The 26,827-nt window shown below is 44.8% G+C and overlaps 2 protein-coding genes and 1 long non-coding RNA gene across 7 annotated transcripts in view; 2 read left to right on the top strand and 1 right to left on the bottom strand.

The window, feature by feature from the left end:
• SUMF1 (sulfatase modifying factor 1) overlaps positions 1–646 on the bottom strand; it is a 37,823-nt gene extending 37,177 nt beyond the window's left edge. For both annotated transcript variants that reach the window (XM_065686904.1, XM_065686903.1), the window contains exon 1: positions 421–646. In XM_065686904.1, coding sequence (XP_065542976.1) covers positions 421–624 — 204 coding nt within the window. In that variant the 5' untranslated portion in view covers positions 625–646. The remainder of the gene's footprint in view (positions 1–420) is intronic.
• Positions 647–689: 43 nt separating this feature from the next.
• LOC136018059 (uncharacterized) lies at positions 690–3,906 on the top strand. Its single transcript, XR_010614207.1, has 2 exons — positions 690–1,402; positions 1,491–3,906. It is a non-coding gene; the product is annotated as an uncharacterized LOC136018059 (long non-coding RNA).
• Positions 3,907–7,290: 3,384 nt separating this feature from the next.
• The window catches only part of ITPR1 (inositol 1,4,5-trisphosphate receptor type 1), a 179,545-nt gene continuing 160,008 nt past the window's right edge, over positions 7,291–26,827 (top strand). For all 4 annotated transcript variants that reach the window (XM_065687507.1, XM_065687506.1, XM_065687505.1 and 1 more), the window contains exons 1-3: positions 7,291–7,421; positions 21,476–21,583; positions 25,309–25,379. In XM_065687507.1, the coding sequence (XP_065543579.1) occupies positions 21,492–21,583; positions 25,309–25,379 (163 nt within the window). In that variant the 5' untranslated portion in view covers positions 7,291–7,421; positions 21,476–21,491. The remainder of the gene's footprint in view (positions 7,422–21,475; positions 21,584–25,308; positions 25,380–26,827) is intronic.

Here is a 26,827-nt window from a genome sequence, read left to right as displayed (position 1 = left end):
CACACGTACCCCCCGTGGTAACCAGCTCGAGGCAGGGGGAGGCCTGTCAAAGCAAACAGCCGAGAAAGATACCCCCAATCCGTTTGTCACCTTCCTTGCACAGGGGGGAGCGCTGAGAGTAACGGGGGAGGCCAGCAGCACACGGCCAGCACAGCTCAGGCCTCTCCCCATCCGCAGGGGCACCCACACGGCGAGGGAGACACACGGGCTCCCTGAGGAGCAGGGCGAGAAAAGCAAGGAGAGGCCCCGGTGCCCCAGCCCTTTCCTCACAAGCCCGGCCCAACAGACCGGCTTCCACACGAGTTTCTGCACAGAAGCTCGCCCGAGGCCCTCCAACACCCCCCGGCCGCCGCCCCTCGGCCCGCCCGGCTCCCGCCTCAGAGCGCGGCCGCAGTCACCGCACGCTGCCTCAGCGCTCACCGGCCCGCGCCCAGCGCTCCGTCCGCCGCTCACTGCCGCCGAGTACCGCCGCGCCGCCGCCTCCCGCGCGTCACCGCGGCTCCGGCTGGCGCTGCACCCGCAGTGCCCACCGGGCCCGGCCTCCTCGGCCGCCGCCACCAGCCCCAGCAGCAGCAGAAAGCGACAGCGGGATAACCAGGCACAGGGTACAGCGGGCGCAGCCATGTTAGAGGAAGCACCACATACCCTCACGGTCAGGTGATGGGCCTCGCCTTAAAGGGGCAGCACCACCAGGCTGCCCTGCCTGGGCTGTCTCGTTACGGCTGTTCCCGGCCGTGGGACGCGCCTCATGGTGGGCGGCTTTGCCCGCCGGGCCCGGCCCGCTCACACCGCTCAGGTTCTTAGGGAGCTCGGGATGTGCCTGCGGGAGGTACGTGAGGAGAGCGAGGGAGGCAGGGCCGCGCAGTGTCGCCTCTTGCAGCCGTGCCCTGAGGGGATCTAAACTTGGCCTGTCCGCTCTGAAGGTAACGGCGTGCTGAGGTAAACACGGCCTAAGCAAAGCACACGGCCCTGTCCTGTTGCAGAGACGCTGTGCCCAGTGCTCTGGTACCTAATGCCTAGTGTTTGTATAGGGTATTTAGGTTTATTCAAGATGTACGTCCAGTACTTGTTGCAGTTAACTTTCTTGAGAAAGATATCTGTGTGAAGTGAATGCAGATAGGTCTGTGTTCCCAAAGATAGCTTTTTAACTACACATCAATGTAATTTCTTGGCACAACATGGTCGTTTACTGCTCATTTCACCTCCACAGGTCAAAAAAAAAAAGGAAGTAGACATTACCTGTAACACTCCTACTTCGAGATGTCAAAACCTGCAACCAGAGGTCATTACAGCTGACTGGTGATGTTATTTAGCAATACTCATAGTAAGGGGAAGTCCAAATTGTGGAGGTGTCACTCAGAAGTGAAGACTGGCCCTTCTGCAAACTCTCTTGGAAATCATTGTTAGTAACTTGCACCAGGGAGAGTGTTCTTGAGGCATTGATGTTATTTGTGCCTGATTCAAGCGCTCTCTTTTCCTCTCTTTTGCAGCAGATTGCTGAAGGACAGCCAACAGCATACAGAAAGCGCTAATGTCAGAGGCTCGTACAGGGTGCAGGTCTGAGGCCCAAAATGTGTTTACCCCTATGACTGTGCTCAACAGCAGAATGTAGTGTAGGCTGCATGCATTCCTCCTCAGAGTGCCCTCATCCCCTCTCTTAATGGGGGATGATGCAACTCGGCGCCATTTCAAGATAAGGACACAGGAAAAAAATAAAGAAATGAGAAATTCCTCAGGCACTTCTGTGTATCTATCCTGGGAATTTGTTTTTTCACACTTACAAAATGGATTATATCAAGTATGACACAAACTATCTTTATGGCAAAAGCATCACACGGAAGAGGTGGGAAATACCACTGGTGGGGGAGAAGGAGAAACCTGCTTTCCTTTCCAAGTGACCATCAAACGCTGCTACCTGCAGTTTTTTGGGGGGTATGTTTTCAGTGCAGATGTCTGAGAAGCACATTGTAACAAGCAACGTAGCAGTGTACAAGCCAAGCAGGTCAGGAATGGAAGCATATTTTATAGAGGCACAGTGGCCTCCTACTTTGCTCTTGGGAGAGGTAGCAATTTGCTGTTAGTAGCAAGAGGCAAATTACTACCCCACTCTTTGGCAGCTCAGCTGGCTGGGACTTTGTGATAGGAGCAAAGGCTCTTCCCACTCACTGTCCCCCCACTAAGGGGCTGGGGGAGTAGCAGGTGCTGATGCTGGCTGTTTTGCATGACATAAATCTGAAGTCCTGCTGCCTCATTCACAGGCAGAAAGGTTGCGCTGCTTTTGCACGCCCTTGTACTCGTTGCACAGGCAAGGCACATAGCCTAAGGCAGGTGATGATGAGCTGTCTCAATCCACAACTGTCAATATCTTCTACATCGGGGTAAGGCCCTTATTTTCTTTCATTTTTCCTGTATTTCACTGTATTTGTTGAAGATTTTGGTGCTGTATCATGTAAATCCTTAGTTTCTGTGAGAGCTTCTGTTCAGGGCTATCCACAGAATGGATCTTTTTCTGGATCTTCCACTAAGCAATCTTTACTCATTCTGTGGGATATTAATTTGAAATATTTAATATACATTTTTTCCTGTACAGATTAGGACTTTGCAGCAAAAAGAAGCACGACCATAGTGAAGGAGGGGTTTTTTGTTTTGTATTGGTACAGGAAAGGAACACAACTCAACTGTATTTGCTGTATGGGATTTTACTGTGTGTAAAATAACGGTGCTGGCAGCCTTCACAAGGTTGGATTTCAATTATCCATCATTAGTCCCTTTTGCCCTGTGACGTACTTAGAAAGGCAACAGAGTGCAGGAAAACAAATGAATACAAATTTAATTATAAAATCAACCCTTGCAGCTTTGGGGTCAGAAAATGTAAACATTCCTTTTATGCTGAAACAGTGATCTTAGCCCTGTGTGTTAATGAATCTCTATGAAAATGCAAAGTAAATGTAACTTCCTTTCTCCTTCAAAATTTACAATGCAATATACTGCAAAATCCAGATATCCAAATTCTACGGTCTTCTAGAACTGAAAACAGTCTGGCAGGATGACTTCCCCTTATTAAAGCCATGGGACTCTGGCTGTGTAATGACGGAGTTGAAGAAAACCATCTAATTTCTAATGAGTGAGGATGGTCCTCTAGTGTATCTTGCCCACTCGTTCTCATTGCTTGTTTTCCTAGAATTCTTTTCTGCATCATTTGTGTACTTCCATCAGGAATGGTTATGTTCAGTATTCTCCCAGGAGACTAGACGAAATAATCCCAACGACAATTTGCTTTTGAGCAACATCCAACTTCCAGTTCTGAATCCTGAGGACACTTGAGAACTTTTGCTGGTGTCATTTATTGATTGTGTTTGTGCTCCTAAGTCATTTGTTCACAGGTAGTTAATCTCTTCCACACAAGGTTTAATTATCTCTTTCCTCACCCTGAGTGCACCATGCTTCAGGATTAAGACACTGATTTCATCAATATTAAAATATTATAGAAATGAGACTTTTCAACACTTAGCCAAAAAGGTGAGATTTTGCCTGGTGTTTGTGCCTGTTGTTCATGGTGCTTTTCATCTAGTGCTGCAGTGCTGGCATGGCCACCTCTGGCAACGGGAAGCTTTTGTGATCATCTACCTCATTATGAAGACCAGCCACGAGCAGGATTAGACATTTTGATTCTTAGAGTCCTGATGGCTGCCTGGAATGTCTTCTGCGCTCATTTTTCTTCCAGGGCTGCTGATTGTGCAGCTGAACCAAAAGCAGAGACAAAAAAGTGTGCAAACCCACCCAGCAGGCTGGCGTGCTTTTTGTCCAGAAGAGTCCAAAGAAATCAAGAGATAGTTGCAAACTTGGCAACATAAAATAATACTGTTTATATTCTTTGCAAATAAAAGACTTCATCTTAACATCTTTCATCAAGGTTGAATTCACGTAACTGCTACAAATAAGGTAGTGATGGACTAGAATAAGGTTCAAAAAGATGAGAAATAACAGAGTTCTTCAATAACAAAAAAAACACCCAACCTATTACAAGGTGTTTTCTTGTGACTGAAATCACATATGTGATTGGGCTAAACATATTGCAGCATTCTAAAGACTGACATATGTACCAAGTAGTTTGGGGTTTTTTTCCGCTATTTCCTTTCTGAATTCTTGGGCAAATCTCATTCTAGACTCTCTTTATCTACAAGCATGTGATCTAAGGCCAGGACTCCCCATCTCAGGGTCTACCTGCTGTAGTTCATATTATGAGTGAAACAGTTGCTTTAAGAGAATAACTTAAAGTGGCACTCTAAGAGTGGGACTTCTGAGTGGGAAATTTTGCATTCCCAGACTGTCCCACAGTTTCCTCTGTTCTTAAAGCTGTAAGATTATAGGAACCTTATGAACTCACCATGCCTGCAGCAGCATCCCTAAGCAAGTTTCTAAAGAGAAATGAAAGCATTTTCCACTGTTGGGAATTTTCATTATTATCTTGTCTTTGCTGGTACCCCTTCAAATCTAGCAAATTCTTTGTAATATTTGATGAGTATTTTTGGCTGAAGGGCCTTCAGTAGCACAGACTCCACAGCCTTTGAAGAACTGACCACAGATGTACTCCATGGGAAGAAATGCAGCCTTTGCACATCACAAGACTGACAGGCTGCAGAAGCAGCAGGAGCATGGGAAATGATTGTTGTAGTGGTGTGGAGAGATGTGTACAACTCTTTGGACAACAAGCTGAGGATCTGCAGGCTGGGATAGAGCAGTGTCCCCAGGTCTCTTCTGGCTCCTGTGCATCCTGTATTCTCAGAACTTCACACAGTCAGGTTAAATGTAGCTGTGGGACAGACGCTCTGTCTGTGGGAAACCCCCCAAAACTATGTCATACATTGCATGCAGTTTCTAACATACTGCTGCTGCTCTTAGCACTCAGTAATGAAGGTATTTCAAGGCATGCTGCTGGTGTAACTGCTGTCAGTATTCAGTGGGCAAAGCTCTTTGCCACTGGCCCTGGTGACAGTCCTTACGTTGTTGCCAGAGTGCACCAGACATTCTGGCCATTCACTGTCCTCAGCCTGCTGAACTCATCCAGAGATTAGATTTGATTACAAGAGAATTCATTAAGATTACCTAATGGTATTAGGCACCATTACTCTGCCAACTTTTTGATGAGTAATGGTGTGTAGTATTGCAGCGATTTCTGAGAATTGTAGAACTCTGTTCACTGACCTTCACTTCAGTTCCTAAGTCACGGATTTATGCATATTCTTGCTTGATAGCCATAGTTACAGCTCCTCTGATGTTATTTTTTAATGAAGGACTGGTAACAGCGGTAGGTTGTGACAAACCAGACCACTGGCTGATCTGGACTCATTCCCTTTCTCCAGTGGTGGTCCACTGCTGTAGAGGGAAACAAGTGCAGCAGTTCCATCCCATTTGTCTGCTGTGAGGCAGCAGGGAGGTGGAGGTAGAAGTGAGAGGACGGAAGCAGTTTCTTCATCTTAGACTGATTAAAGGGATGCAGCTATTCAGCAGTACAAGCATGGCATTCACTTCTGCAAGGCACATTGTGCTGCCAAACATCACCATGCGTACCCTACAGAGGGCATAAAAATTACAGGATAATCATGGACAGCATACCTTGACTAGTATTTTAAGGAGAGATAGTTGCAAAGTGTGATAACTAAAAGGAAATAGTACTTATTTTTTATCACTTCTGGTCATTCTGTCTTAACTTGATGATCTTAAAGCTCTTTACCAATCTAGATGATTCTGTGCCATCCAGAGGGACCTTGACACGCTTGTAAGGTGGGCTGATACCAACCTTATGAAGTTTAACCATGCCAAGTGCAAGGTCCTGCACCTGGGTCGGAGCAATCCCAGGCACAGTTGCAGGTTGGGCAGAGATTCAGAGCGGCCCTGCGGAGAAGGACTTGGGGGTGTTGGTTGATGAGAAAAGAACATGAGCTGACTTCAGTGTACGCTCACAGCCCAGAAAGCCAACCGTATCCTGGGCTGCATCAAAAGGAGCGCGACCAGCAGGTCGAAGGAGGTGATCCTGCCCCTCTACTCTGCTCTCGTGAGACCTCACCTGGAGCATTGTGTGCAGTTCTGGTGTCCTCAGCATAAAAAGGACATGGAACTGCTGGAACAAGTCCAGAGGAGGGCCACGAGGATGATCAGGGGACTGGAGCATCTCCTGTATGAAGACAGGCTGAGGAAGTTGGGGCTGTTCAGCCTGGAGAAGAGAAGGCTGCGTGGAGACCTCATAGCAGCCTTCCAGTATCTGAAGGGGGCCTGTAAGGATGCTGGGGACAGACTATTCATTAGGGACTGTAGTGACAGGACAAGGGGTAACGGGTTAAAACTTAAACAGGGGAAGTTTAGACTGGATATAAGGAAGTTCTTTACTGTGAGCGTGGTGAGGCACTGGAATGGGTTGCCCAGGGAAGTTGTGAATGCTCCATCCCTGGCAGTGTTCAAGGCCAGGCTGGACGAAGCCTTGGGTGGGATGGTTTAGTGTGAGGTGTCCCTGCCCATGGCAGGGGGTTGGAACTGGATGATCTTGAGGTCCTTTCCAACCCTAACTATTCTATGATTTTATGATTCTGTTAACTTGTGTTGTCAGTAGACTGGCTTTAAGACTAATGGCATCCCTATGTTGGTCTTACTAAAGAGAAAACCAAGTAGAACTCAGTACTTTGGAAGTTTCAAACTGTTCTCCTGCAAACAGCTGGTGTACCCCACGTTACCGCACTTCCCCACCGCCAACTGTTGACAGCTCTCCTCTTCCAGGAACTGACGTCCCGGGGGCTGGAAGCAGCGCTCACGGACCACGCTGCCAAATCTCAGCCCCTCGTGGTTTAAGCACAATGGCTTGAGCGTGTCTCGGCTGTTCGGCACCTCCCGAACGCTGCTAAGCCCGGCCTTTTCCAGGGATTTACGTTCCCTGCCTTGCTCCCCTTGCGGCTCGAGCAGCGCCGCCGCACCCGCTACAGGTGGGCGCTGCGGGAGCGCTGTCCCTCCGTCCCGCTACCCCAGGTGCCGGGGACCCGTGCGGAGCCCCGAGCTCCAGATCCGCCCGCGCTGCGAGGCCGCACCGAGCAGAGCCCGGGAGGGTCGCGGCACAGCCCCCGTGAGCGGCGGGGCCGCCCCGCCTTGCCCGCCGGCGCGGCGCGGGGCACGCCGGGAGTTGTTGTCCCGAAGGGGCGCCCCGCGGCGGCAGAGCAGAGCCGGCGGGACTCCGCTACCCAGATTGCCCCGCGGGGGTATATAGTGCGCGGCGGCGAGCTGCGGGTGCAGTAACCATGTGGATGTGCAGCTGAGGCGGCGGCGGGCGGGGGGAGCTCGGCGCAGCCTCCATCCTAACGGGACCGGGCAGCGCCGCGCCGCCAGCATGGGGCTGCCCAGCCGCCGCTAGCCCGACCCGCCGCCACCGGAGACAGGTAGGGCCGGGGAGCGGGGCGCGGGCAGGGGCTGCCGTGGCGGCAGCAGCTCGGGAGGGAAGCGGCGAGCCCCGCTCGCTCCGGCCGCCGGGGCAGCCCCCTTCTCCAGGCCACCGCCGGGCTGCGGGCGCGGGGCGGGGGATGCCACCCTTCGCTGGAACGGTGCTGAGGCTGGTCCGGCGCAGCGGTGCTCGGCGGGGATGCCCGGCCGCCGGAGCCTCTGCGGGACGGGTCAGACACCTCTCCGCCCTGCCGGCTGCGCGGAGCCTGATCCCGCAGTGCCGCTGCCGCCGGGCCGGGCCCGGGTCGCCCCTCGGGCTCGCTGCCGTCCCTCTCCGCGGACCGGCCGAGGCCTCGGCGGTGGAGCAGAATGTCCGCGCCAAGTTTCCCCGTGTTTTAACTCTGACACTTCAGGCGCGGTTGCAAGCGGTGTTTCGCGTTATGTAAACAATTGCGAGCGGTAGCGGGGGGGGACTTGGCCATGGGTGAGCTTATTCTTAAATGGTCAAAAGCTGGGCAGCTGGGGTGGATGCTTCTGAGGGTCTTGGTAACTGCTCTGACAGGCCAAATATTTAGCTGTTTCCCGGACTACAATAACTGAACCTTAGCGAGGGGGAGGGGGCACATGTACGTTCCGCATGTACGTGGGATGTGCCCGTATCCTGAGCGGGTTTATGTCCTAATCCTGAAAGCTCAGTTATTGCTACTTACACTGATTGTTTTGAGGCTGAAGACTCCCTTGGTGCTCCTCTGCCTGTGAAGGGAGGCTGTGTCTGCCTGTTGCTCCACAGACGCTTGTTGCATTAACCCGATGCAGTGGGTGCTTTGCTGAAGAGCTGCATGCAGCCGCGATGGTTTGAGGTTGGTCAGTTTCTCCTCTGGTACAGAACCTCCTTGCCCCATGTGGGTTCAGTGTGGCTAACAGTGGTTTATAGAAAGGAAGCCTCCAACAGGTGAAACGTTTGAATTACTGCATCAGGTGTACCACAGTTCACAAGCACCTGCTCAGCTGCCGCAAATCAGGAAGGGAAAACATAGCTAAAACAATCCAGATTGCTTTATGAAGATATAGTGACCTGAAGTCATGCATTGAGTAGTGTGTGTGTGTGGTGACTTGTTTATTGATGAGGGCAAGTACCTTTGCATGTCTCTTACTTCTTGAATGTGCATTTTGGTATTTGCTGTTAAGTTTCTTTTCCTGTGCTCAAAAATCTGCCTGGTATCTCAGGACTTTCAAACCTGTTGAGCCAAAAGACTTGCTGACTCAGAGCCTGGTCCAGGGGCTCACATTGGAATTGCTTTCCTCTCAGGGCTCAGCTGTGTGAGTGTAGGATGTGATGTGAAGCCAGTACCTGTTTCTTTCCCTCAGTGGTTTCTCTGTGGCTAAGTTAATGGACTTGCAGGTCCTGGATTTTTAGTTTATTTTCTGAACCTCTACTTTAAACTAGTTTTCTCGCACAGCAAATATTCCAGGTTCTAAATCCTCAGTGGTTTTGCTGGTGTATGGCCTGAAACAATAACAGTACTGCGTGGTATCAACTGTAGCAAGGTGTTGATCATCCAACTCTGGTAGTTCAGTGACTGGAGAAAACTTGTGGCATTGCTCAATTCAAATACCCTGGTGTAACAGGACACATGGAATCACAAAGTGGTTTGGATTGGAAGGGACCTTAAAGACCATCTAGTTTGGACCCCCAGTGTGAAAGTTGAATGCAGGGGAAACCAGTGACTTGAAGCGGTGTGAATTTGTAGTGGTCAGTGTGTAAACTAGAAAAGGGGCCGTTTTGGGAATTAGAAACACAGTTCCAGTGTTTTTCAAAATGAGCTGTTATAGGAGCACCATCAAATAAGCTGTTTACTGAGCTGATTATTTCTAATGTGTTCTTTAAGCCATCTTTTGTTTGTCCACAACAATTCTTTTCTTGTTAAAATACCTTATTCCACCCTGAGATTAAAGTGTTGGCTTAGATGAGTTTTCTCCCCATCTGCTTGCTTTGCAGCGTTGAATAAGTCTTGAAATACAGAGTGATCTTGTTTCCTCTTACAGGGGTTCATGAATTAGGAAGTAAACAAACAGCAAGAGTAACTTCTTGGTTTGCCTTTGCAATCATGGGGTGGAGCTTTACTGTGGGAAGTAGTATGTTTTCGTAAGATTTGCTAGTCCTGCATGCAGTCGTTGGAGGGTTGAACAGGTCCTGATGAAGAACACAAGGGCTGAGCACTTGGATTATCGGTGACTGTTGTTAGAGCAGGTCCGTGTAAGAACACCGGATGGAAGAGGTGTGGTGGGACTCTTAAACAGGGTGGAGACTGGTGTAAAGGACAGCTTTGGTCTCTGGTTGTACACGAGGGCTGTAATATGATCTATTCACAATGCCATCAATCCTCTGGCGTCACCTTGACAAATCCATGTTGGTGTGGGATAGATCAGAAAGTGGGAAAATAAAGTTCAAGTGAAGAAATAATTTCAAGGCTTGGCAGCTCACCAGTGCCATTGCAGCTTAGGGCCTTCAAAATGACAACCTGCTGTTTGGTGTGAGGTCTTGGTCTAATTTTATGGTAACACTTCTTGTAAAGCCATGCTAAGTGAGCATTACAATGTGGCAGTGTGAGAGGATGGCCAGTCACCTGCAAGGGTGGCAGACTTGGGATGAAGTGTGCAAGCAAGGCTCCAGTACTCTGTGTGTGTACCAGAGGGGAGGCTACAGTTCCTTATCAGACACTGGTGTGGTCCAGAAGTCCATTCTGGAAGCGGAAGCTCTTTTCAGCTGCTTCCTGTAAGATGAACGGGTATCTCCTTATAAATCGTTGAAATGAACAGTATTGAGGTGAAACTTCTTTCTCAGTACTATAAGGCAGGCTTAAAACAGTACCCACATATCTCAAGCCCTTTTCTTGTATGTGCCCTTTGATTAAGCAGTGAGAAGAGCAGGTGTAGCTCGTTGTGGTTGTTTTGTTGTCCATGCGGTCCCCTGTGATGCTGTGCATGCTAATTCTTCAGTGCATAGTGTACTCCTTAGACCTATCCGATGTGTCATATTACAACGTGTACTGGGAGTCTTTGAGATGTTATTACCACGTAAATATAAGATAGTTGTAGGATTATATCTTAAAGACGGGAGCAATCTCACGATCTTGTGGGAGGTGGGATGAGGGTAGTGGCTCTGTAGTAGCTGGTAGACGAGCTGCTCGATTGCCTGTGGGTGAGTGTGAGGGAAAAAGCCGCTTCACCAAAGCAGCTTATGGGAGACCAAAGGGGTTTAGAGATGGAAAATTATGTGCTGCTAGAAAGTTACGTAAATGTAATGTTTCTGTCACAATGCAACCATGGTATTAATCTGGTTTCATAAAAATCTGCCTTTCTGTACATTCCAAATAATTTTTTTCTGGTTCTGCGACAGCACCTTCACTGGTTTCTTTACCTTTGGTGGCCTGGAGCCTTTTTTCTGCTCTTTGTATGTGATGAGTTAAAAGCTGTTGAGCAGTTTCATATAGTGTCCTGTGCTGGGTACAGATGGATACTGCTTTACTGAGTGCTGTAAAGGAGAAGACTTGAAAAGCTAGCAGAAGTACTTGGGGCTGCTAAGCCAGATCCTATCTGTGTCCATAGCTATTCAAAATGATTCCTGTGCTCTTCCGCTGTGCATCTCCCAGAGGCTGCTGCAGGAGGCAGGATGCCAAACAGTGTGAGCTTTGATCTGGCTCAATTATTTCTTTCTGATTTCCATTCCCAACGGACACTACAAAAGCACTACAGCAATTATTGCCTGGTGCTCTGTGTTGGCACAGATGGACAGTGGCTGGATATGGAGGCAGAACCCTCTTTCCAGGGTGCTCATTAGATTGACAGAGGCAACCGCAAGAAGTGTGTGTAATTCTTGCTTGTTCTGTACCTGTTGAGAAAGTACATTTCCAGGTCTTCAGAGCATCAGATTTCTTCATGGAAAAAAAAAAAAAAAAGATAAAATGAAAACTACAGGAGCTGTAATTCAGATGAACAGAGCTGCAAAATGCAGCCCTGGATTCTGAACTCAGAGGAGTTTCAATTTCATAGTTGTGGTTTTGGTTAGGCTTGTCAAAACCTAGATCAGAACTTACTTTTCCTTCTTAACAGTATTATATAGAAAATAAAATGTCACTTCAGCTCTGAGCAGTTAATCCTTCAGGGATGAAAATGTGCTAGAAATGCACATGGACATATGCATTACTGTGCTGTTATGGCTTTGTGGCAATGTAACGGCATCCTCGTGTGCCAGAAATCCAGTTTGAGGAGTGCTGCAGAAAGCTGAGTGTTCCTATCTCACTGATGGTTCGGCTGAACAGGCTATCGAAGGATGCTGAACAGCTCAGAGAAAACTGAGTGCCAGATGAGGCAAATTTCTGGGTTAGATAATGTTTCCGCTTTTGGAGTAATCTGTTATTAAGCTACAAGGAAAGAGGCTTGAATACTGGATCCGAATGTCATGATGTACACAAACAGTTCATTCTCTCCTCATCCCTGCCGTGTGCATGATGTCTGCAGTCAGAAGGCTGTAATCTCTGTGCATATACACGTAAGAAACTTCTGGTTGCAGTAGGCCAAAAAAGGCTACTGCCAAAAGCCTGTAGCTCTTATTTTTTAACTTCTAGCAGTTGTTTGGCATCAGTTTAGTACAGAACTTTTAAAAACATGTCTTTTGTGTCTTGGCCCATCCTGTGCCCTTCTTCAGAAAATCAGAATCTGCCAAGATGTTCTGAAGAAAAAAGTTTTGATTGTGGTCCAGGTATGTCCTGTCTGCATCCTCCTCTGGAAGAGGCAAGTGGACACAAAGGCAGACACAACCTTGAGTTGGCTGATGATGCTTGGTCTGAAGGGTTAATTGAAAACTTACGGTTAAAATAACTTGGCAATCCTTGGCTACTCCTGTGTAAGGGTTAAGTAGATTCAGTTGCTACTGTTCTTTGTGAGTTAGAGGTGGTACAGTATTCTGAACCTTTGCTTCAGAAGAATGACTTGTGCTTGCATTCTAGAAAGTTACTGTAGGGGAGCCAACACGTACAAGTCAACTGGGAACTGGAGCATTCATCTGTAAAGGAGCCCAGCCTATTGGGTGTTTTTAGATTACCAGGGCTCAAAGTAGGTCCTCTGGCCACCAGTGGTTTTCCACACGTGCTAATCATGTGCTGGTGGTGGCTCCTCCTCTTCATCTGGGTGTCACAGGCACTTAAGTTTTACTCTGCAGACCTGGGTGCCTGCTGAGGTGTCTAGGAAGGAAGAGCAGCGAGCTTGCCCTTGTAAGGGTGCTGCATCTGTAAGGAGAGGAAAAACTTCTTGCAAGCCTTCAATAGGAGAGACTTGATAGTGGAAGAAGAGCGCTAACTACATTGCCAGCGTGGATCCAAAGCTACTAAGAGAGGCCCATCAAAGCCCAACCGTGGAAGACGACAGCAGTGCCACCATGGAGGAGAGAGAACCTCCACCAAGGTGCAGTATTGGAGAAGGGAGAAGTGGAAGATATAGGACATGAGAAGGGTGAATGTGTTGGCCATGTAGACTCAGAGGGAGATAAGCAGAACAGATAGATGAAGGCTAGTGAGGAGGACAGGCAAGGAAAATGCTTTGGTAAATTTAGGGAATATTGCATTTGCTTAAGACTCTTGTGAGGAAGCATGGAGGCTTGATGTGAGGAATGGGGCTGTAGGAGGCAGCCCATTCTGTGCTGAAGCCTCAGTAGATATATGGCTGTGCAAAATGAAATTGGGACTGTTCTGTACCCTCTTCTATCCTGGCCATTTTTCTTCTTTGGCTAAGCTCCAGTTAGTGTTACAAACCAGGCTTGCTTGCTTTCCCCATGACATTGGTTGCCCTGGTTCTTTTGGTGTGTTCCAACTCTCTCCTAATTAGAAATATGCTGGAAAACATTGTGTGCTTGTAGGGACCTCGTCCAGAGACTGACGTCTCAGCTGTCTTCTCCCATCAGGGTTAGAGCCAGTAAGTACAAACTTCAGTGAGTATCAACTTCAGTAAGTGCTTTTTACTTTTAATGGGATTAAAAAGATACTGTCAGGTCATACTTGGGTTGAAACAAGAAATGATTTTTCCCCCCCTGTGACAGTGTATCTTTAATAGATTTTCTTTAATAGATTTTCTTTCTTCAGCTTTCTACAGATGCTTGTCAATAGGATCCATCAGTCATGTTTCTTACATCAGTCTCATGGCTGCTGTATAAGGTACTGCTGTCAAAGTGTAGCTTCTGCTCAGTGTATTGCTATGAGCGTCTTACTTTATATAACCAGCTTGTCTGGTTGCAGTGGGCAAATAAAAATAATTCAGGTGCTCTTTTTGAGGAGAAGAGGACATTGTGCTTGTTTGCTGTCCTGTATTGGGGATTTATTCAGGTTATAGTTGAAAAAATGAATTATTTTATCTATTTCTTCTTCTGTATGAAATGGTAACTTCTGAAAAACTGTCATCAATACAGGAAAACCCCCCCAAACCTGTTGGAGTGGCAGATAGATTGAATAGAACATAATTGACTTGGCCATCTCCTTGCTGTGTGAATTTACGCACCTCCTCCAACTTTCTTCAAGGAAAGGGGGAAATGTGTTCTTGATGAGATGTGCAGTGAGACTTGTATTCCCCCTGGGGAAAGCGGGGCAGTGTGGGCCAGTGGCTGGGGATTCAGGAGACCTGGATTCCAATCCAGGCGCTGAGCCTGACCCGCTGCATGTCCTTGACGAAGTCACAGCGCTGTGCCGCAGCCTCCTTCCCTGCTTCCCCAAACTTCATCTTGCCTGTTCAGCCTGCAAACTGTAGAAAAATCTCCTGTGTTAGAAGCATTAGGAGGAAAAATACTTTCTCTGAGAAAGTGCATTTCTCCTCTTTAATCTAACGGTTCATCAAATGACAATTTGTCAGCAGATAGCAGGCTCCTGGACATGAAAGGTTGCAGTTAAATGGAAAACAAGATCACGTGGCAGATAAATGTGCCGTGCTGATACTTTTCTGTTTTAATGTGTAATCTCTAAAATGTAACTACATGTGCATAAAATTAGCAGTGCTGAACTCTCTCAAAACCCAACACGATTCCTGAGCTGCCTCCCACTGTGAGTGTGCGAGGGCGAGGATCCTGATGTTCGATGTGGCTACGGGTTTTCTGTGCCGTTGCTGTTTTTCACATGCTACAAACAGCATGGGTGGTGGAGAAGCTGCAGGGTTTCACTTGGCTGTTGCCTTGATGCTCAGCTGAGGAGTGAACGACCTTGCTGAGATGTCCCACTCTGTGCTTAGCGCTTACCCCAGCTGTGCTCTGCTACCAAAATCCCTTGTATTTGTCTTTCCCTGGTGTGTGCAAAGAGCTGCTTTTAGATGTGCTAAGTCAGAAGCTTTGCAAATGACAGTGCTTCACCCTGCAGCCCCAGAAGAGCAATTACTCACTAGATGATCTTTTAAATAGAGCACTTCCTCCTTGCTTTGGCTGTTTTAATGGGATTCTTATGAGTCTTTCTCATAGGCTTCAGGGAGGAAACCTGCCCTTTTTTTTACAGAAATAAGAACGGAAAACATAAGGTTTTGGCTTCAGTTTTCCAAAAGTTAGCTGCACCTGTAACAATACATCAAGAATATTGGGTGGGTGTTATCCATACCCCATGGAAATCATTAGAGAACTGTTAGTTAAGAGAAACATTGGATCAAGCCTACAGGGCGAATTTTCAGCCAAGTAATCTTGTAAAGTTTGGATTTACCAAGCTATTTAATACTGGACTTTCACTTAAATCTAAGGGGGTCAGGATTTGGGTGCATTAAAAAAAAGAAGTTAGCTTGCTTGGCCTAGTTTGCAAATATTAAGGACCCAGTTCCATTTGATACAAACACACTGACTTACCTGATCTTGTGGGTTCTTAGTCAAGTCTCAATGCAATGTTCCTGATATCTGTTAATTTGTGGATGGTTCTTCACATGCGTGACAATAGCTTATGCTGTTACGCAGTCTTTTACATTTGCTTTTTTGCTTCCTCTCTAAACTCTGATCTTCTTTTCTGTTTAAAAACTGAAGCAAAATTAAACTTTCACTGTGGAGTTTCCTGTCTGCAGGAACAAAGTTAAAGCAGTTAAGTATGGTTTCAGATTCTGTTCTTACCTAAACAAGCTAAATAGTGGAAAAGACTTTGATGAAGTGCTGCTCCAGTTTCTGTAACAGTACATAAAAAATTGCCAGCCTCTATTTAAGTGAGCACTGAACCATGGTGAAAATATGATAATAGAGAGATGAGTACATCATGGCACTGCAAGGCACAGCGAGGAGCTTTTTCGCTCAAAACAAACATCATTAGAAGCATCTTAAAAAGATTAAGTAATTTGTATCCCGGTTGCTGGAAATCAAGCCGTCGGCAGTAAGGCATACTTGGCCTTGTTTGTTTTGCAAATAGGATTTGCAGTCATAGGTTAAAGAATTAAAATCCCCCACAAAGCAGACACGTGAGATAGGGTATCGGCGAAATACCTTCAGATTCCTTGAAAAGCCTGTCAGCATGAAATCGCTGGAGATGAGGAATAGCATACTGCAGAAATCTTGTTACAAACAGTCCCCAGAAGGAGGGACTTCAAAAGGGGGCCTTGACTCTGCTCTGCAAGGAAAGCAAACTTTCAGCATTGCTCTGAAGCCTGTTTTTTCTAACTTAGCATCAAGATCTAGATGAGTGATGGGAGAAATTAGCGTGAAATGTTTACAAAGCAGTTGCAGTTCTTACTCTGAGATCTTCAGAAAGCAGCTGTCTGATTGAGGTATTTGATACTTAACAGTCAGTTTGATTCCTAAGTGTTTTCACTGTAAATTTTGCTTTAACTGCCATTATGAAATGTGCTTTCATGAGAAAATGGATTGAAGCCTGTTGGAGTTGACTGTGTCAAACTTATACTGGCTTATTCGAGGTCACCAGGATAAACATAGGATATACTTGTGCCCTAAAATATGACTGAGTCCTGAAAGGCAGTGGAAGTGGTTATGAGGGAGGGTCCGAGAGCTTCACCTTTTGTTTGGGGAGGAGCGGTAATGCTGGTGGTAAAGGGCTTTGTTCAAGCCCTGTCAAAGTGCTTAGTTAGTGTTTCAAACTTGTTTCTTTTTGTTGGCTTTTGCTGTATGAAATGCAGCTTGTTTTGAGGATATGCACAAGATAATCTGCAAGTAAGAAAATACTAAGAAATTAAGCCCGTAATTGTGGCATTTACAGCCTGAAGAGCAGACTTGTGGTCTTGTGATACAGATTTGTGTTCACTCAGGCAGCACAGACCACTAGGGGAAAGGCAAGTCCTAAAACACTTGGGGTGAATGAGATGAACAGGAAGATCCAGCCCCAGAGAGCAAAGCTGCACACTGGCAAAATGACTTGTAAAGCAGTTCTGTGCAATGCACATGAAATTCAGCAGGATTCTCTTTTTGGGGGGGTGGTGAGAGGAGGCTTCTTAAACAGCAACTTAATTTCATTTTCCCGTGCAGATAAACTGCATAGAAAACATATTTAAAGACACACAGTAATTTATATAGATAATATACAAAAAACATACATTGAATCCAACATAATTGAAAAATATCAAGCTGTCAAGGCTTAAAAAATACTGTCAGATGTGTTCATCTTAGAGGTATTTTTTGATATCTGTGGGTAGGTACAGTCTACTTCTCGATGTACAGTCCAGTTTCAGTTCACATTTCATTTCTTACAAGTTACATGTGTTTTTCTGTCTGTAAAAATCAGATTTTTCACCATAGTGGAAAAGAATGTAATTTTAAAACCTGGTGTTGCTGCTATTGACATTGCTGCCCTTGCGTTAAGCCTTATAATACTTATTTTGGAGAAAACTGACTTTTGCTAGATTTGCATGCTAGTGTTGCCGCACTACTATAGTTGCCTTATCAGAGCACTTTTTATCTTCGATTTTGCAAGCAAGTTTACCTAGAAGCAATCCTGTTCCACTTCCCCTGTGTAAGTGGATGAGGGCGATGATGCCCTATGGCCATGAGATAGCTGTGTTATGGCTGGAACACAGTGGTTTCTTGTAGGACTCCTCTCTGTTGCAGGGGTGTGAGAATGCCATTAAAACTGGGATTGTGAGTAGCAATAATTGCAAATGTTCTCTCAGGGCTGTCCCCCTCTAGCATTAATCAATTTCTCTTGGCACTGGCATATCTAAAATAAATACATTGCGGAGTAATGGTTGTATTTGTCTGCTGAGCACAATTGGAGCATAATTGTGGTTTTGGCTATAAGAAACAGGTTCCGAGAGTGCATGTGAGGCTCCTCCTGCCCTGTGCTTCCAGGGGGTTCTGGTGGTCATCTCATGTCTTTGGCCAGAGCAGTGCAGGGAAGCATCCACCTCCCTGGCCAAGGGGGCATGCATAGATGCTTTGGCTGACACATCTAGAAGGAAACTTGTTCTCTTAAGTCCCTGTGGTTTGCCTGTGCTATGAACTTGAGATAGATGTGCCAAGGTTGACAGCTTTGTAGTGCCTCAGTTTCTGTGCTTTCCAACGGAAGATTCCCATAGAGGTCTGATTTTGAGGGGATTAGCATTGGCAGCTGATGTTGACTGAGGTGGTTTTAAAAGCTTTTCAAACTGGGTATCTGGGAACTTTGCTGTTGAAAACCTTTCAGTTCTGCCTTGTGCCTCAGGTATCCCAGTTGTCATTGTCGTCAAAGGTGGAAAAATACTCGCTTTGTGGTAGCTGGTATTCAGGACTTAATGTGTATAATTGATCAACTAGTGGAGTAGTTTTGTTAGGTGTCGTGGGTCCCTTGTGAGGAGACTATGAAAGCAGCCTTGAAGTAAGCTAAATCAGTTGGGAATTATTCTCTTCACTTGTAAATCTTACATGGAAAGAGGCCTGTTGGGTCATTTAGTCCCTCATTCCATCTGCCAGTTCAGCATGTTCCTGAGCACTGGCCAACCTCAGAAACAGCATGTTTCAAGATAAATGTGAAATGGACTTTTTGTATTTAGCTATTAAAGAATATAATAGATGTAGAGTGTTCATCATACCAGTTTGACTGTGGGTAAGTCTTACAATAAATAGGTATTTTACAAAGAGTCTTATCCTACTTGGAATCGGTGCCATGCTTCACCACAGCACTAGAGGCACAGTCCATCCGAGTAGCTCCTGATAGAGGTAACATCGTGCTGAGTGACATTAAAACAGTATTCTACAAGAATATAAGACGAGGGTGGGTGAGGACTTCAGTGCTGAATACTGCATGCTTAAGAAAAGCCTTAAAAATAAGGTTATTGTAGTCAGATCAACATTTTGTAAGTCTTAACTCCATGAAAGCTCATGACCAGCAGGAAGCACAAGGAGCAGGGCTCTCCTGTTTGGGTTGCAGGAGAGGCTGGGCTTCAGTGGTTTGCACCCTGAGGTGCACAGAAGCTGATGGCTTTGCAAGCTTGCCCAGGAAAAATTAAAGAGGATCTGGTGAACAGACTGGCAATTAAATTCAGTCATGCTGTGTTGCTGAGCTACTTCCAGGCTTAAAACCACCTTTCTGTTATCCAGAACCATATAATGGTTACAGGTGAAGTTGCTAAACATTTTATTACTGGTAATGTAAATAAATTGCAGAAGGGCTTATTTTAGGGGTTACACTGTCATGGTATGTTGGGTTTACAATACCATGGTATGAGGCATGGTATGTTGGGGTTACAATACCATGGTATGAGACATGGTATGTTGGGGTTACAATAACATGGTATGAGACATGGTATGTTGGGGTTACAATAACATGGTATGAGACATAGTATGTTGGGATCTTCCTCAGTAAAAAAACAGAACAACCAACAAAACAAAGCCCAAACAACCCAAGAAAATTGAGGCTGCGTTCTGGAAGTGAGTGGAGGAATTTGAGTGTCCATCCTTGGGCCTGGTTTTGGTCAATGTAAAGATTCTTCTCTAATGGAAGTCAGTCTTGACCTTCACATTCTCTTGGGAACAGCTGTGGTGAACATTTGCCTATTCCAAAGAGGAAATTATGTAGTCTGGTAAAGTAACCCCCTTCACATCCCGAATGAGATACCTTAAGTGCCATTGTAAAAAGGGGTGGTTTGCAGCATCTTTGTTTATTGTTGACTTAGATTCCCTTCGCTTTTGGTTGTATTTATTTTGGGCTGAGCTTAATTTTGAGGGCTTAGAGGTTTTTTAGTATGAAGTTTGTAGTTAACATCAGTCAGGAAATGAGGAAAGCTGTATTTCTAGTGATGCTAATTCAGTCACTCAGCATATTTCTGTATGTTTTGTGGCATATATCTTAAAATAGGTTGTGATGTTTTTCTGTCTACTGATGGAGAGAGGAAGGGAACAGGAGGACTGAAGGACTTGGCGTTACACAAGCAACCTGAAGCCAAATGGTTTTCTGCTGTATTTCAGAGGAGCTCAGACTTCTTCACCCTGCATATGAACTTGGCTTGTTAACTTTTGGTTTTCCTGAGCTTGCTTTTAATTGTACAAATGACATGGGGATTTACAGGCATGAGAATGTTTATAATGTGCTTTGACTTACTAACAAGGGAAGTTGTTATTACCATCACCACTATTACTTCAGGGGTGAGGCAGTGAGGAGGAGGAGCTGTTTGCAGCTTTTCAGAAGGAAAGGGTAGCTTCAGGTTTTTCCTTGCACTTTCATATCTGCAGTTCATTATCAACATCAGCGTTTTAAGTCTCCATGAATCTGTCCTTGTTGCGCTCCAGCCTTGCTTAATAAACTTGATCCTTACACATTTGGTAAACAAGATAATGGTCAGTGAAAGGGAATATTTATCCCCTGTACAATGTCAGGGCTGTGCTCTATAATAAGCAGAATTTCCTGCTGCTTAGTTCTCCTGGTAGACAATTTAAAACTGATTGGGGTGTGATGTTGGAGAGGGTGAAGGCATTCTCTGTTATTTTCCCTTAAATCTGTGAGCCTGGTCCTGGGCAGTGCCTGCTGGCATGGCTGCCCTGCAGAGCAAGCCTGTGAGAAGGAGCAGATTGGAAGAGCTGTTTGAAGCCTGACGCGTAGGAATCTCTTTCAGTGTTTTGAACTTGGTGATCAAAGAGCATGGCTTAGGAGGATACCCAAGAAACCAGTGCATAGTCTTGGAAAAGACATCTTTGAAAATCTATTCATCAGTGCTTCTTTTTATCCAGGCTTCTGTTGTTTGTCTCTTTCTTTGTTGCTGTGACAGATAGAAACTCACTTTTCTGTTTTTAAATGACAAGTAGGTCCTGTATCATTCAACCCAGGATTTGGGGCTTTAAAGAAAATAAGGGTAGTTATTAATACTGTGGAAGTTGACAACCCTAAGTCACTGTCTCCTCAGTGTTACATGTGTTATGTAGATAAAATCTGTTTTGAAAAAAGATTTCACTGGAATTTTGTTGCCTGATATATACATAGTCCACAGTATTTGACTCTGAAAAAATACTTTTTTTGCATGACACAACATAAAGATTCTGTTATTAGGCATATTCAGTGGGTCTCCACCTAATGCTGTCTTTGGAACCACAGCAAGTGGCTGCCTGTGTGTTGGTCATGTCAAAAGTTTGACATGACCAAAAACTGATGAGAGTTATGTCAATATTTTATTTTACAATTTCCATGAGCACACCAGAGATCCTTTAAAATATGCTCAAACCTACTTTTGATTCTGACAAAGAATCTGGCAAAGCAGCATGTTGTGATTTAGATGGTACTAATAACATGTCTTCAGTAGAGGCAGCCAATTTTTCCTCCCCTTTTCCCTCTCGCAGGTGGGATGAAATGCATCTATATACCTGGACTGAAATGGCTGTGATCATCTGTTGGGATGAGTACAGATACCGCTAAAGAGTCACACAAATGGAATGCAGTAGCAGTTTCTTTTTTACCGTGGTTTATTTTCCTATGCAAGCATTTTGACATGCTGTGTTTTCTTTGATACCTGAAGTGTCACTGCAAGAACTTTGGTTCAAATGAATGAATAACCAAAAGTTAAGGGTTCTGTTGTAATCTGCAGTAGTTTATACAGAGAAATTCTGCCTGATAAATAGTAATGTTGTACTTTATTCTTCTAGGGGCAGTAAGCCGGAGATGACTGACAAGATGTCGAGCTTCCTTCATATTGGAGATATTTGTTCTCTCTATGCAGAGGGCTCAACTAATGGATTTATTAGCACTTTGGGGTAAGAACAGCTGTTCTTGTACTGGAAACATCTGTAAGAAGGACTAGCAGAATTCGGCTAGCTATCCTGAGCCTGACTCCCTTGAAATAGTGGGTAAAGCAAGGTAGCTTTATATACAGATTAGGCCTTAAATGTAAAAATTACCTAAAGCGAATATGGCAAGTTAGATTTTGGGAGGATGGAGAGCATATTGATGGCTACGGTGTGGTTTTGATGTCTTTGGTGGGGAGGAAGAAGCTGCCGAGTTAAGGTGTGGGTAGAGGGATGCAAATAAGTTTCATGTTGTTGTTTGTCCCGTGTCCATCCGTGTGTCCTGTCCTGTCCCTCTCTACCCCCCAGTCAGGAATCACTAGGCCCTAGTGCAATCTGGTTATTGGAAAAAAGGATGTAGCATAGATGATGGAAGTTTTTGAAATTATTAAACCCCCCCCCAAACATACATGAAAAAGAAGCCCTGAGCCAAACTGTTTGCATATCACTAACTTTCCATGATGACTAGTTTCGTCTTAGTGTTTGAGGTTTCTCTTAGAAATGAAATTGTTCTTCTCCTGTTTGTCAAAGGAGAACATTTTTCAGCTCCTTAGCTTTGCCAATGGCCAGCACCCCAGAGCTGTGGGAGCTGTGCCTTGCCAGCTGCTGCCCCCGGTGTGCTTTCCCCACAGAGCTCCTTTGTGCTTTCTTCTGCAAAGACATCAGAGTAGGTGCTCTGTAGGAGAGTGCCTCTTAAGCAGTAAGAAGTGTACGCTACTTCATTAGACAAAAAGTAGCCCTTCACATGGGAAAAGGAAGTTTGCAGAGAAAAGCCATGGAATTGAAATACAGCTCTGATGAGAGACAGGGTGTGTTTTATTCTGCTTAACTGCTGCTGACGAGAAAGCTCTCTGAGCATCATAAGCTGGCAGAGGAGCTGTGTACTGATTTGGAACACCTTGCAAGGGGCTGGATGAGAAGCTCAAAGAGCACATCTGCCACCTTGTTTGAAAGCAGTGAGAAATTAGAGGGAGGAAAATAGCTTGCATGACACATTGCTGTGGTACTTCAATACTGAATGAGTAGCAAAGAAGCAACCAGGAGGCTTGATGATATGGTGAGTGGGCACACACACAACATGCTCTTTCTCATTTCCAGTAGCCATAAGGGCCTCAGGGTGGGTACAGTGACAGCAAATTTTTTGATGCCTACTGTCCAGATGCATCTGATAAATGGAGCTCTCAAGCAGGGTACAAAGACAGCTTCGTGGTAAGTCTCTCAGCAGGAACCAATGGGCTGGAATCTCATCTGAGTGACTCCAAACTAACTTGTAGGTTTAGTCCTCTAGCTATTAGGATTCTGGAAAATAAGGGGGCAGAGAAGGAAGCAGACACTGAAGATGCACCATGATCTATTATAGGAAAGAGAAGAAAATATGGGATGCTGCCAGAAGGGAAAGAAGGTATGATAAATGCGAGGGATGTAGTAAGTAGGGTTGGTCGAATAGTATTTGGCGAATGTATTTGACATATTTCCCAGGTACTCGTCAAATATGACATGTGCACTCTGCAGTACTTGATCAGCTGTGTAACTGGCCAAATACTATCTGCTGAAAACTGGCACAATGAATTAAAGCAATACTTTACATTTGGCTATTTTTTTCTTCCTAGTATTGAAGCAAGTTTGGCAGTAAATAATTCCAGAACAAATAGAAAGTTGTTATGTTATGTTTAATCCCTACAATGCATGATGAACAATATGCAGTGGCTGTGGCTTTTGATGGCATTGCTGAGCAGATATTTTTCACCATGGGTAGTCCTTTTAGACATTACAGGCTCAAAGCATATGTGTTTTCTAGGCTTGATGAGATGTTCTCATGGTGGATCTAAAGATCCCTTAGTGTCACAAGCATCCTCTTTGATTTGTACTGTTTTAAGGTAACTGCATTATATAGTGGCCACACATCTTCTGAGCCTAATTTAAGCCAGAAATCCCAACTGCTATGTGAAACATGAAATGCATTATCATCTTATTAAGTCTTCATGATCAAATTAGTTTTGTCCCATATTTAATTTAGTCTTTGTCCTGGAGAAAATTAAAGAAGCAAAGAAAAGATTTGGTGTAATTGTACTCTCTATACCATGTGGAGTTTTGACAGTCTTATGTCATAATAATGTGTAATGACTTGTTCATGTGGTTAATGAAGGTTGAGAAACAGATATCACTATACATTCTAATGTCGTTCTAAATCTTTGAAGAGTGTTCCTACTTAATATTCCTCTGACATGACTGTTGATTAATCAGGACTTTACTCTTGCTGTTTCCCAAACTCAAGCGCTGTCATCATTACAATTGCTGGTACACAATATGTTCTCTTCTGTGTTTTTCACCCTGTAAAACTTTTTTCTTAGTAGTTTGGGAAGCTCCTATTTAATTTCAATTGAATGTCAGGATGAGAGGGATACATTGCACTGAGATTATCTCTGTGGGATGATCAGAGTAACCCATTTGACTTGGTATTTTTTTGGGCCTTTGTTCGCTAGAAGCAGGTGTTTCAGTCAGCTCAAATATTAATACTACCATTCCTGGTGGAGCACATACATGTATATATTATACTGAATAGGGAGAAAATCCATGGGGAAAAAGCAATTTACTCTGAATGTTTGCATATGCAAATCCTAAATGCATATAACTGTTGAGTCCACTTAGTCTCTGATCTCTTGATTTTTATGCACTTGTTACTTTCCAAAATTGTTGTCTCAAGATGCTCCCTGCATGTAACCAGCCTCTGCAAGGAACAACTCTCATATTCTAGGTCTCTGTCTTTCTCAAGTTGATTCTGCATGAGAATGGACCTCTCAAACCTTTAAGACCTTGGAGTTTTACTTTCTACTTTTGTGTAGAATGCCTCTTTGACAGATTAGTTTTAAGGGGTCAAATCGAGTCATTTAGAATCATATCGGAGACTACAAACATTTGATTACAGTTGTGTTCGCAGTTTGGGAATAGCATTTGGTAAAAGTGCAATTCCATGTTGATCCAAAGCATGCAGAGCAATGATGGCAGGTGCATCTGAAGTATTTTCTTTACTCTGTGGGATTTTTTGCCAATGGGTACTCATACAAATGCCAGGATATATTTCCTGTTGGAATCCCTTGGGTTCACTTCTCCAGTTCACCTCCTTCCTGGTACAACAGGAGGAGGTTAGTGTGATCCCTTGACTTATCGTGTGTTTATGACTAGTGAGCAGGAGGGTATATTTATGCCTTCCTTTCCCTTTGGAGTCCATTTTTATTGTTTTTCTGCCTTTTCTTAGTACCCAAGGGGTCACAGGAGCAGTGTCCAGTTTGCACAGTTGTCCTATTTTCCTGGTCTCTGCCCTTCATATAAAGACATTTGCAACATTATTCAGATCTGTCCAAGAGGCAATAATTGTTCTGAGGCTGTCTTGTCACCTAACTAGAATATGGGCTGTTCTGTCTGCACCTTAAGGAGGGGACATAAAGATGATGCAGTACACCGGAGCAATGACTTATTTATTGTCCCACCTATCCAGGAGCATAGCTCTTGGGCAACAGAAAACATTAGCTGCATGCTTCTTAGAAAGATTTGGCATAAGTTGGCATTTGGGGAATGTCTTCTGCTGAAGCGGCCACTTGGATAAAATACTGCAAATGAGTAACTGGTTTTGCTAACAAGGATGTAACCAATCACAAGGGAATTAGAATCTCATTTTACTTCTCATTTCTTTGCAGCCTTGTGGATGATCGGTGTGTTGTACAGCCAGAAGCAGGTGACCTTAACAACCCACCCAAAAAATTCAGAGGTAAGTTTCTTAGACAGCTTGGTACCCTTGCACGTTTGAAGCTGACCTTCATTTTATGCCATCATGTGTAACTAGTTTCCACCTTCACTGTTTCTGTGGAGTATTCTAGTGTCATCTTCCATGAAGGGCAACTTGTGAGGTTACAAAAGTCTGAATGCCTGTGTGAAGTGAGTTGTGGGACTTGTTTAACTGCACCCAGCTGCTCACTCACTCCCCCCCAGTGAGATGGGGAGAAAATCTGAAGGCTAAATGTGAAGAAACATATAGGTTGAGTTAAAGGCAATGCAGTAGTTAAAGCAAAAGCTGTGTGTCTAAGCATCCTTTTGTGAGGTGGTGAAGATGGGGTTGCCAATTGAAGTTTGCTTTCAGATCTGTCCAAGCTTACAGGGTCCCTGCCAGTTTCAGGGCTTTTTCTCCATACTTTCATGCATGCCATGTAGTTACCTGGTACCAAACTTAGAGGAGAATGAAAAGCAAATGCTTGTAACAACTCCTGTTGTTTGACCTCATTTGATATTAGCTACCTTTGACTTTGCTTTCATTCTGCCAGGAAACTTAGCTTAGTGATAAGAAATTAATGCCTCCTTCTTTGCACAGCTTGGCTAGGGCTGTTTTAAGGAAAATCCCAAACAGCAAGAGAAGTGGTAACTGGGATTTTGCTTGGAAAAAACCTCCTGGAATTCCTTTTTTTACTTTTTCTCCTCCTTCCCCTCTTGGTTGCATCTTTCACCCAAAGCATGGCTCAGGCGAATGTTCTGAAGTTTTGGTTCATTGCTCTTCTCAGATTAGCAGCAACTGTTGATCTTGGGCTTTTGTTGGATGAACCTTGTTTCCTTGGTTATGCTTTAATTAGGGGCTCAGAACTGCCATAATTTGATTCAGGTTTGGCCAGAAGGGCAGGTGATTGCTCTTGCAAGTCTCTACTGCTGGTTTTGTTTGCTGTTTGGGTTTTTTGGGGTTTGCCATGACATGAAGATGTCTCATACAATGAAACTCTTTTTTTAGAATATAGCTGAAATACGTGAGTTCTCGTTGGCTTTTCTCCTTTTCGACTGGAAAACTAAATAGCTGATAATTCAAATACTGAAGAGGCAACCTGGGGAAGTTTTAGCATTTAGTGTTAAGCTCTCCAGGAAAAGAACAATGGTGTTGCTTGAACTAGAGCTGTGACTCCAGGCATTTCTTGGCATTAAATTCATATGGAAGAATAAAGCCAGATTTAACTGACTGCTGGGTGTAGAAGGAGGTGGGGGGAGAGGAGAGAGCAAAGAATGAGAACAAGGCAATTCCTGCTAGCACAGTTTAAGAACTGCAAGTACAGAGACATTTGTCTGACATAAAACATTGTGGTTAGACATTGTAAATGTTCTCATATTACTTATAATTTATACATGGAGAAAGAATGGTGTGAACCTGTTCCAACCTTTGTAGTTACTTCGCTAAGGCTT

This window comes from Lathamus discolor, chromosome 7 (assembly GCF_037157495.1).
Source record: "Lathamus discolor isolate bLatDis1 chromosome 7, bLatDis1.hap1, whole genome shotgun sequence".
Classification (NCBI taxonomy): domain Eukaryota; kingdom Metazoa; phylum Chordata; class Aves; order Psittaciformes; family Psittacidae; genus Lathamus; species Lathamus discolor.
This window is presented reverse-complemented; position numbering and strand designations above follow the sequence as displayed.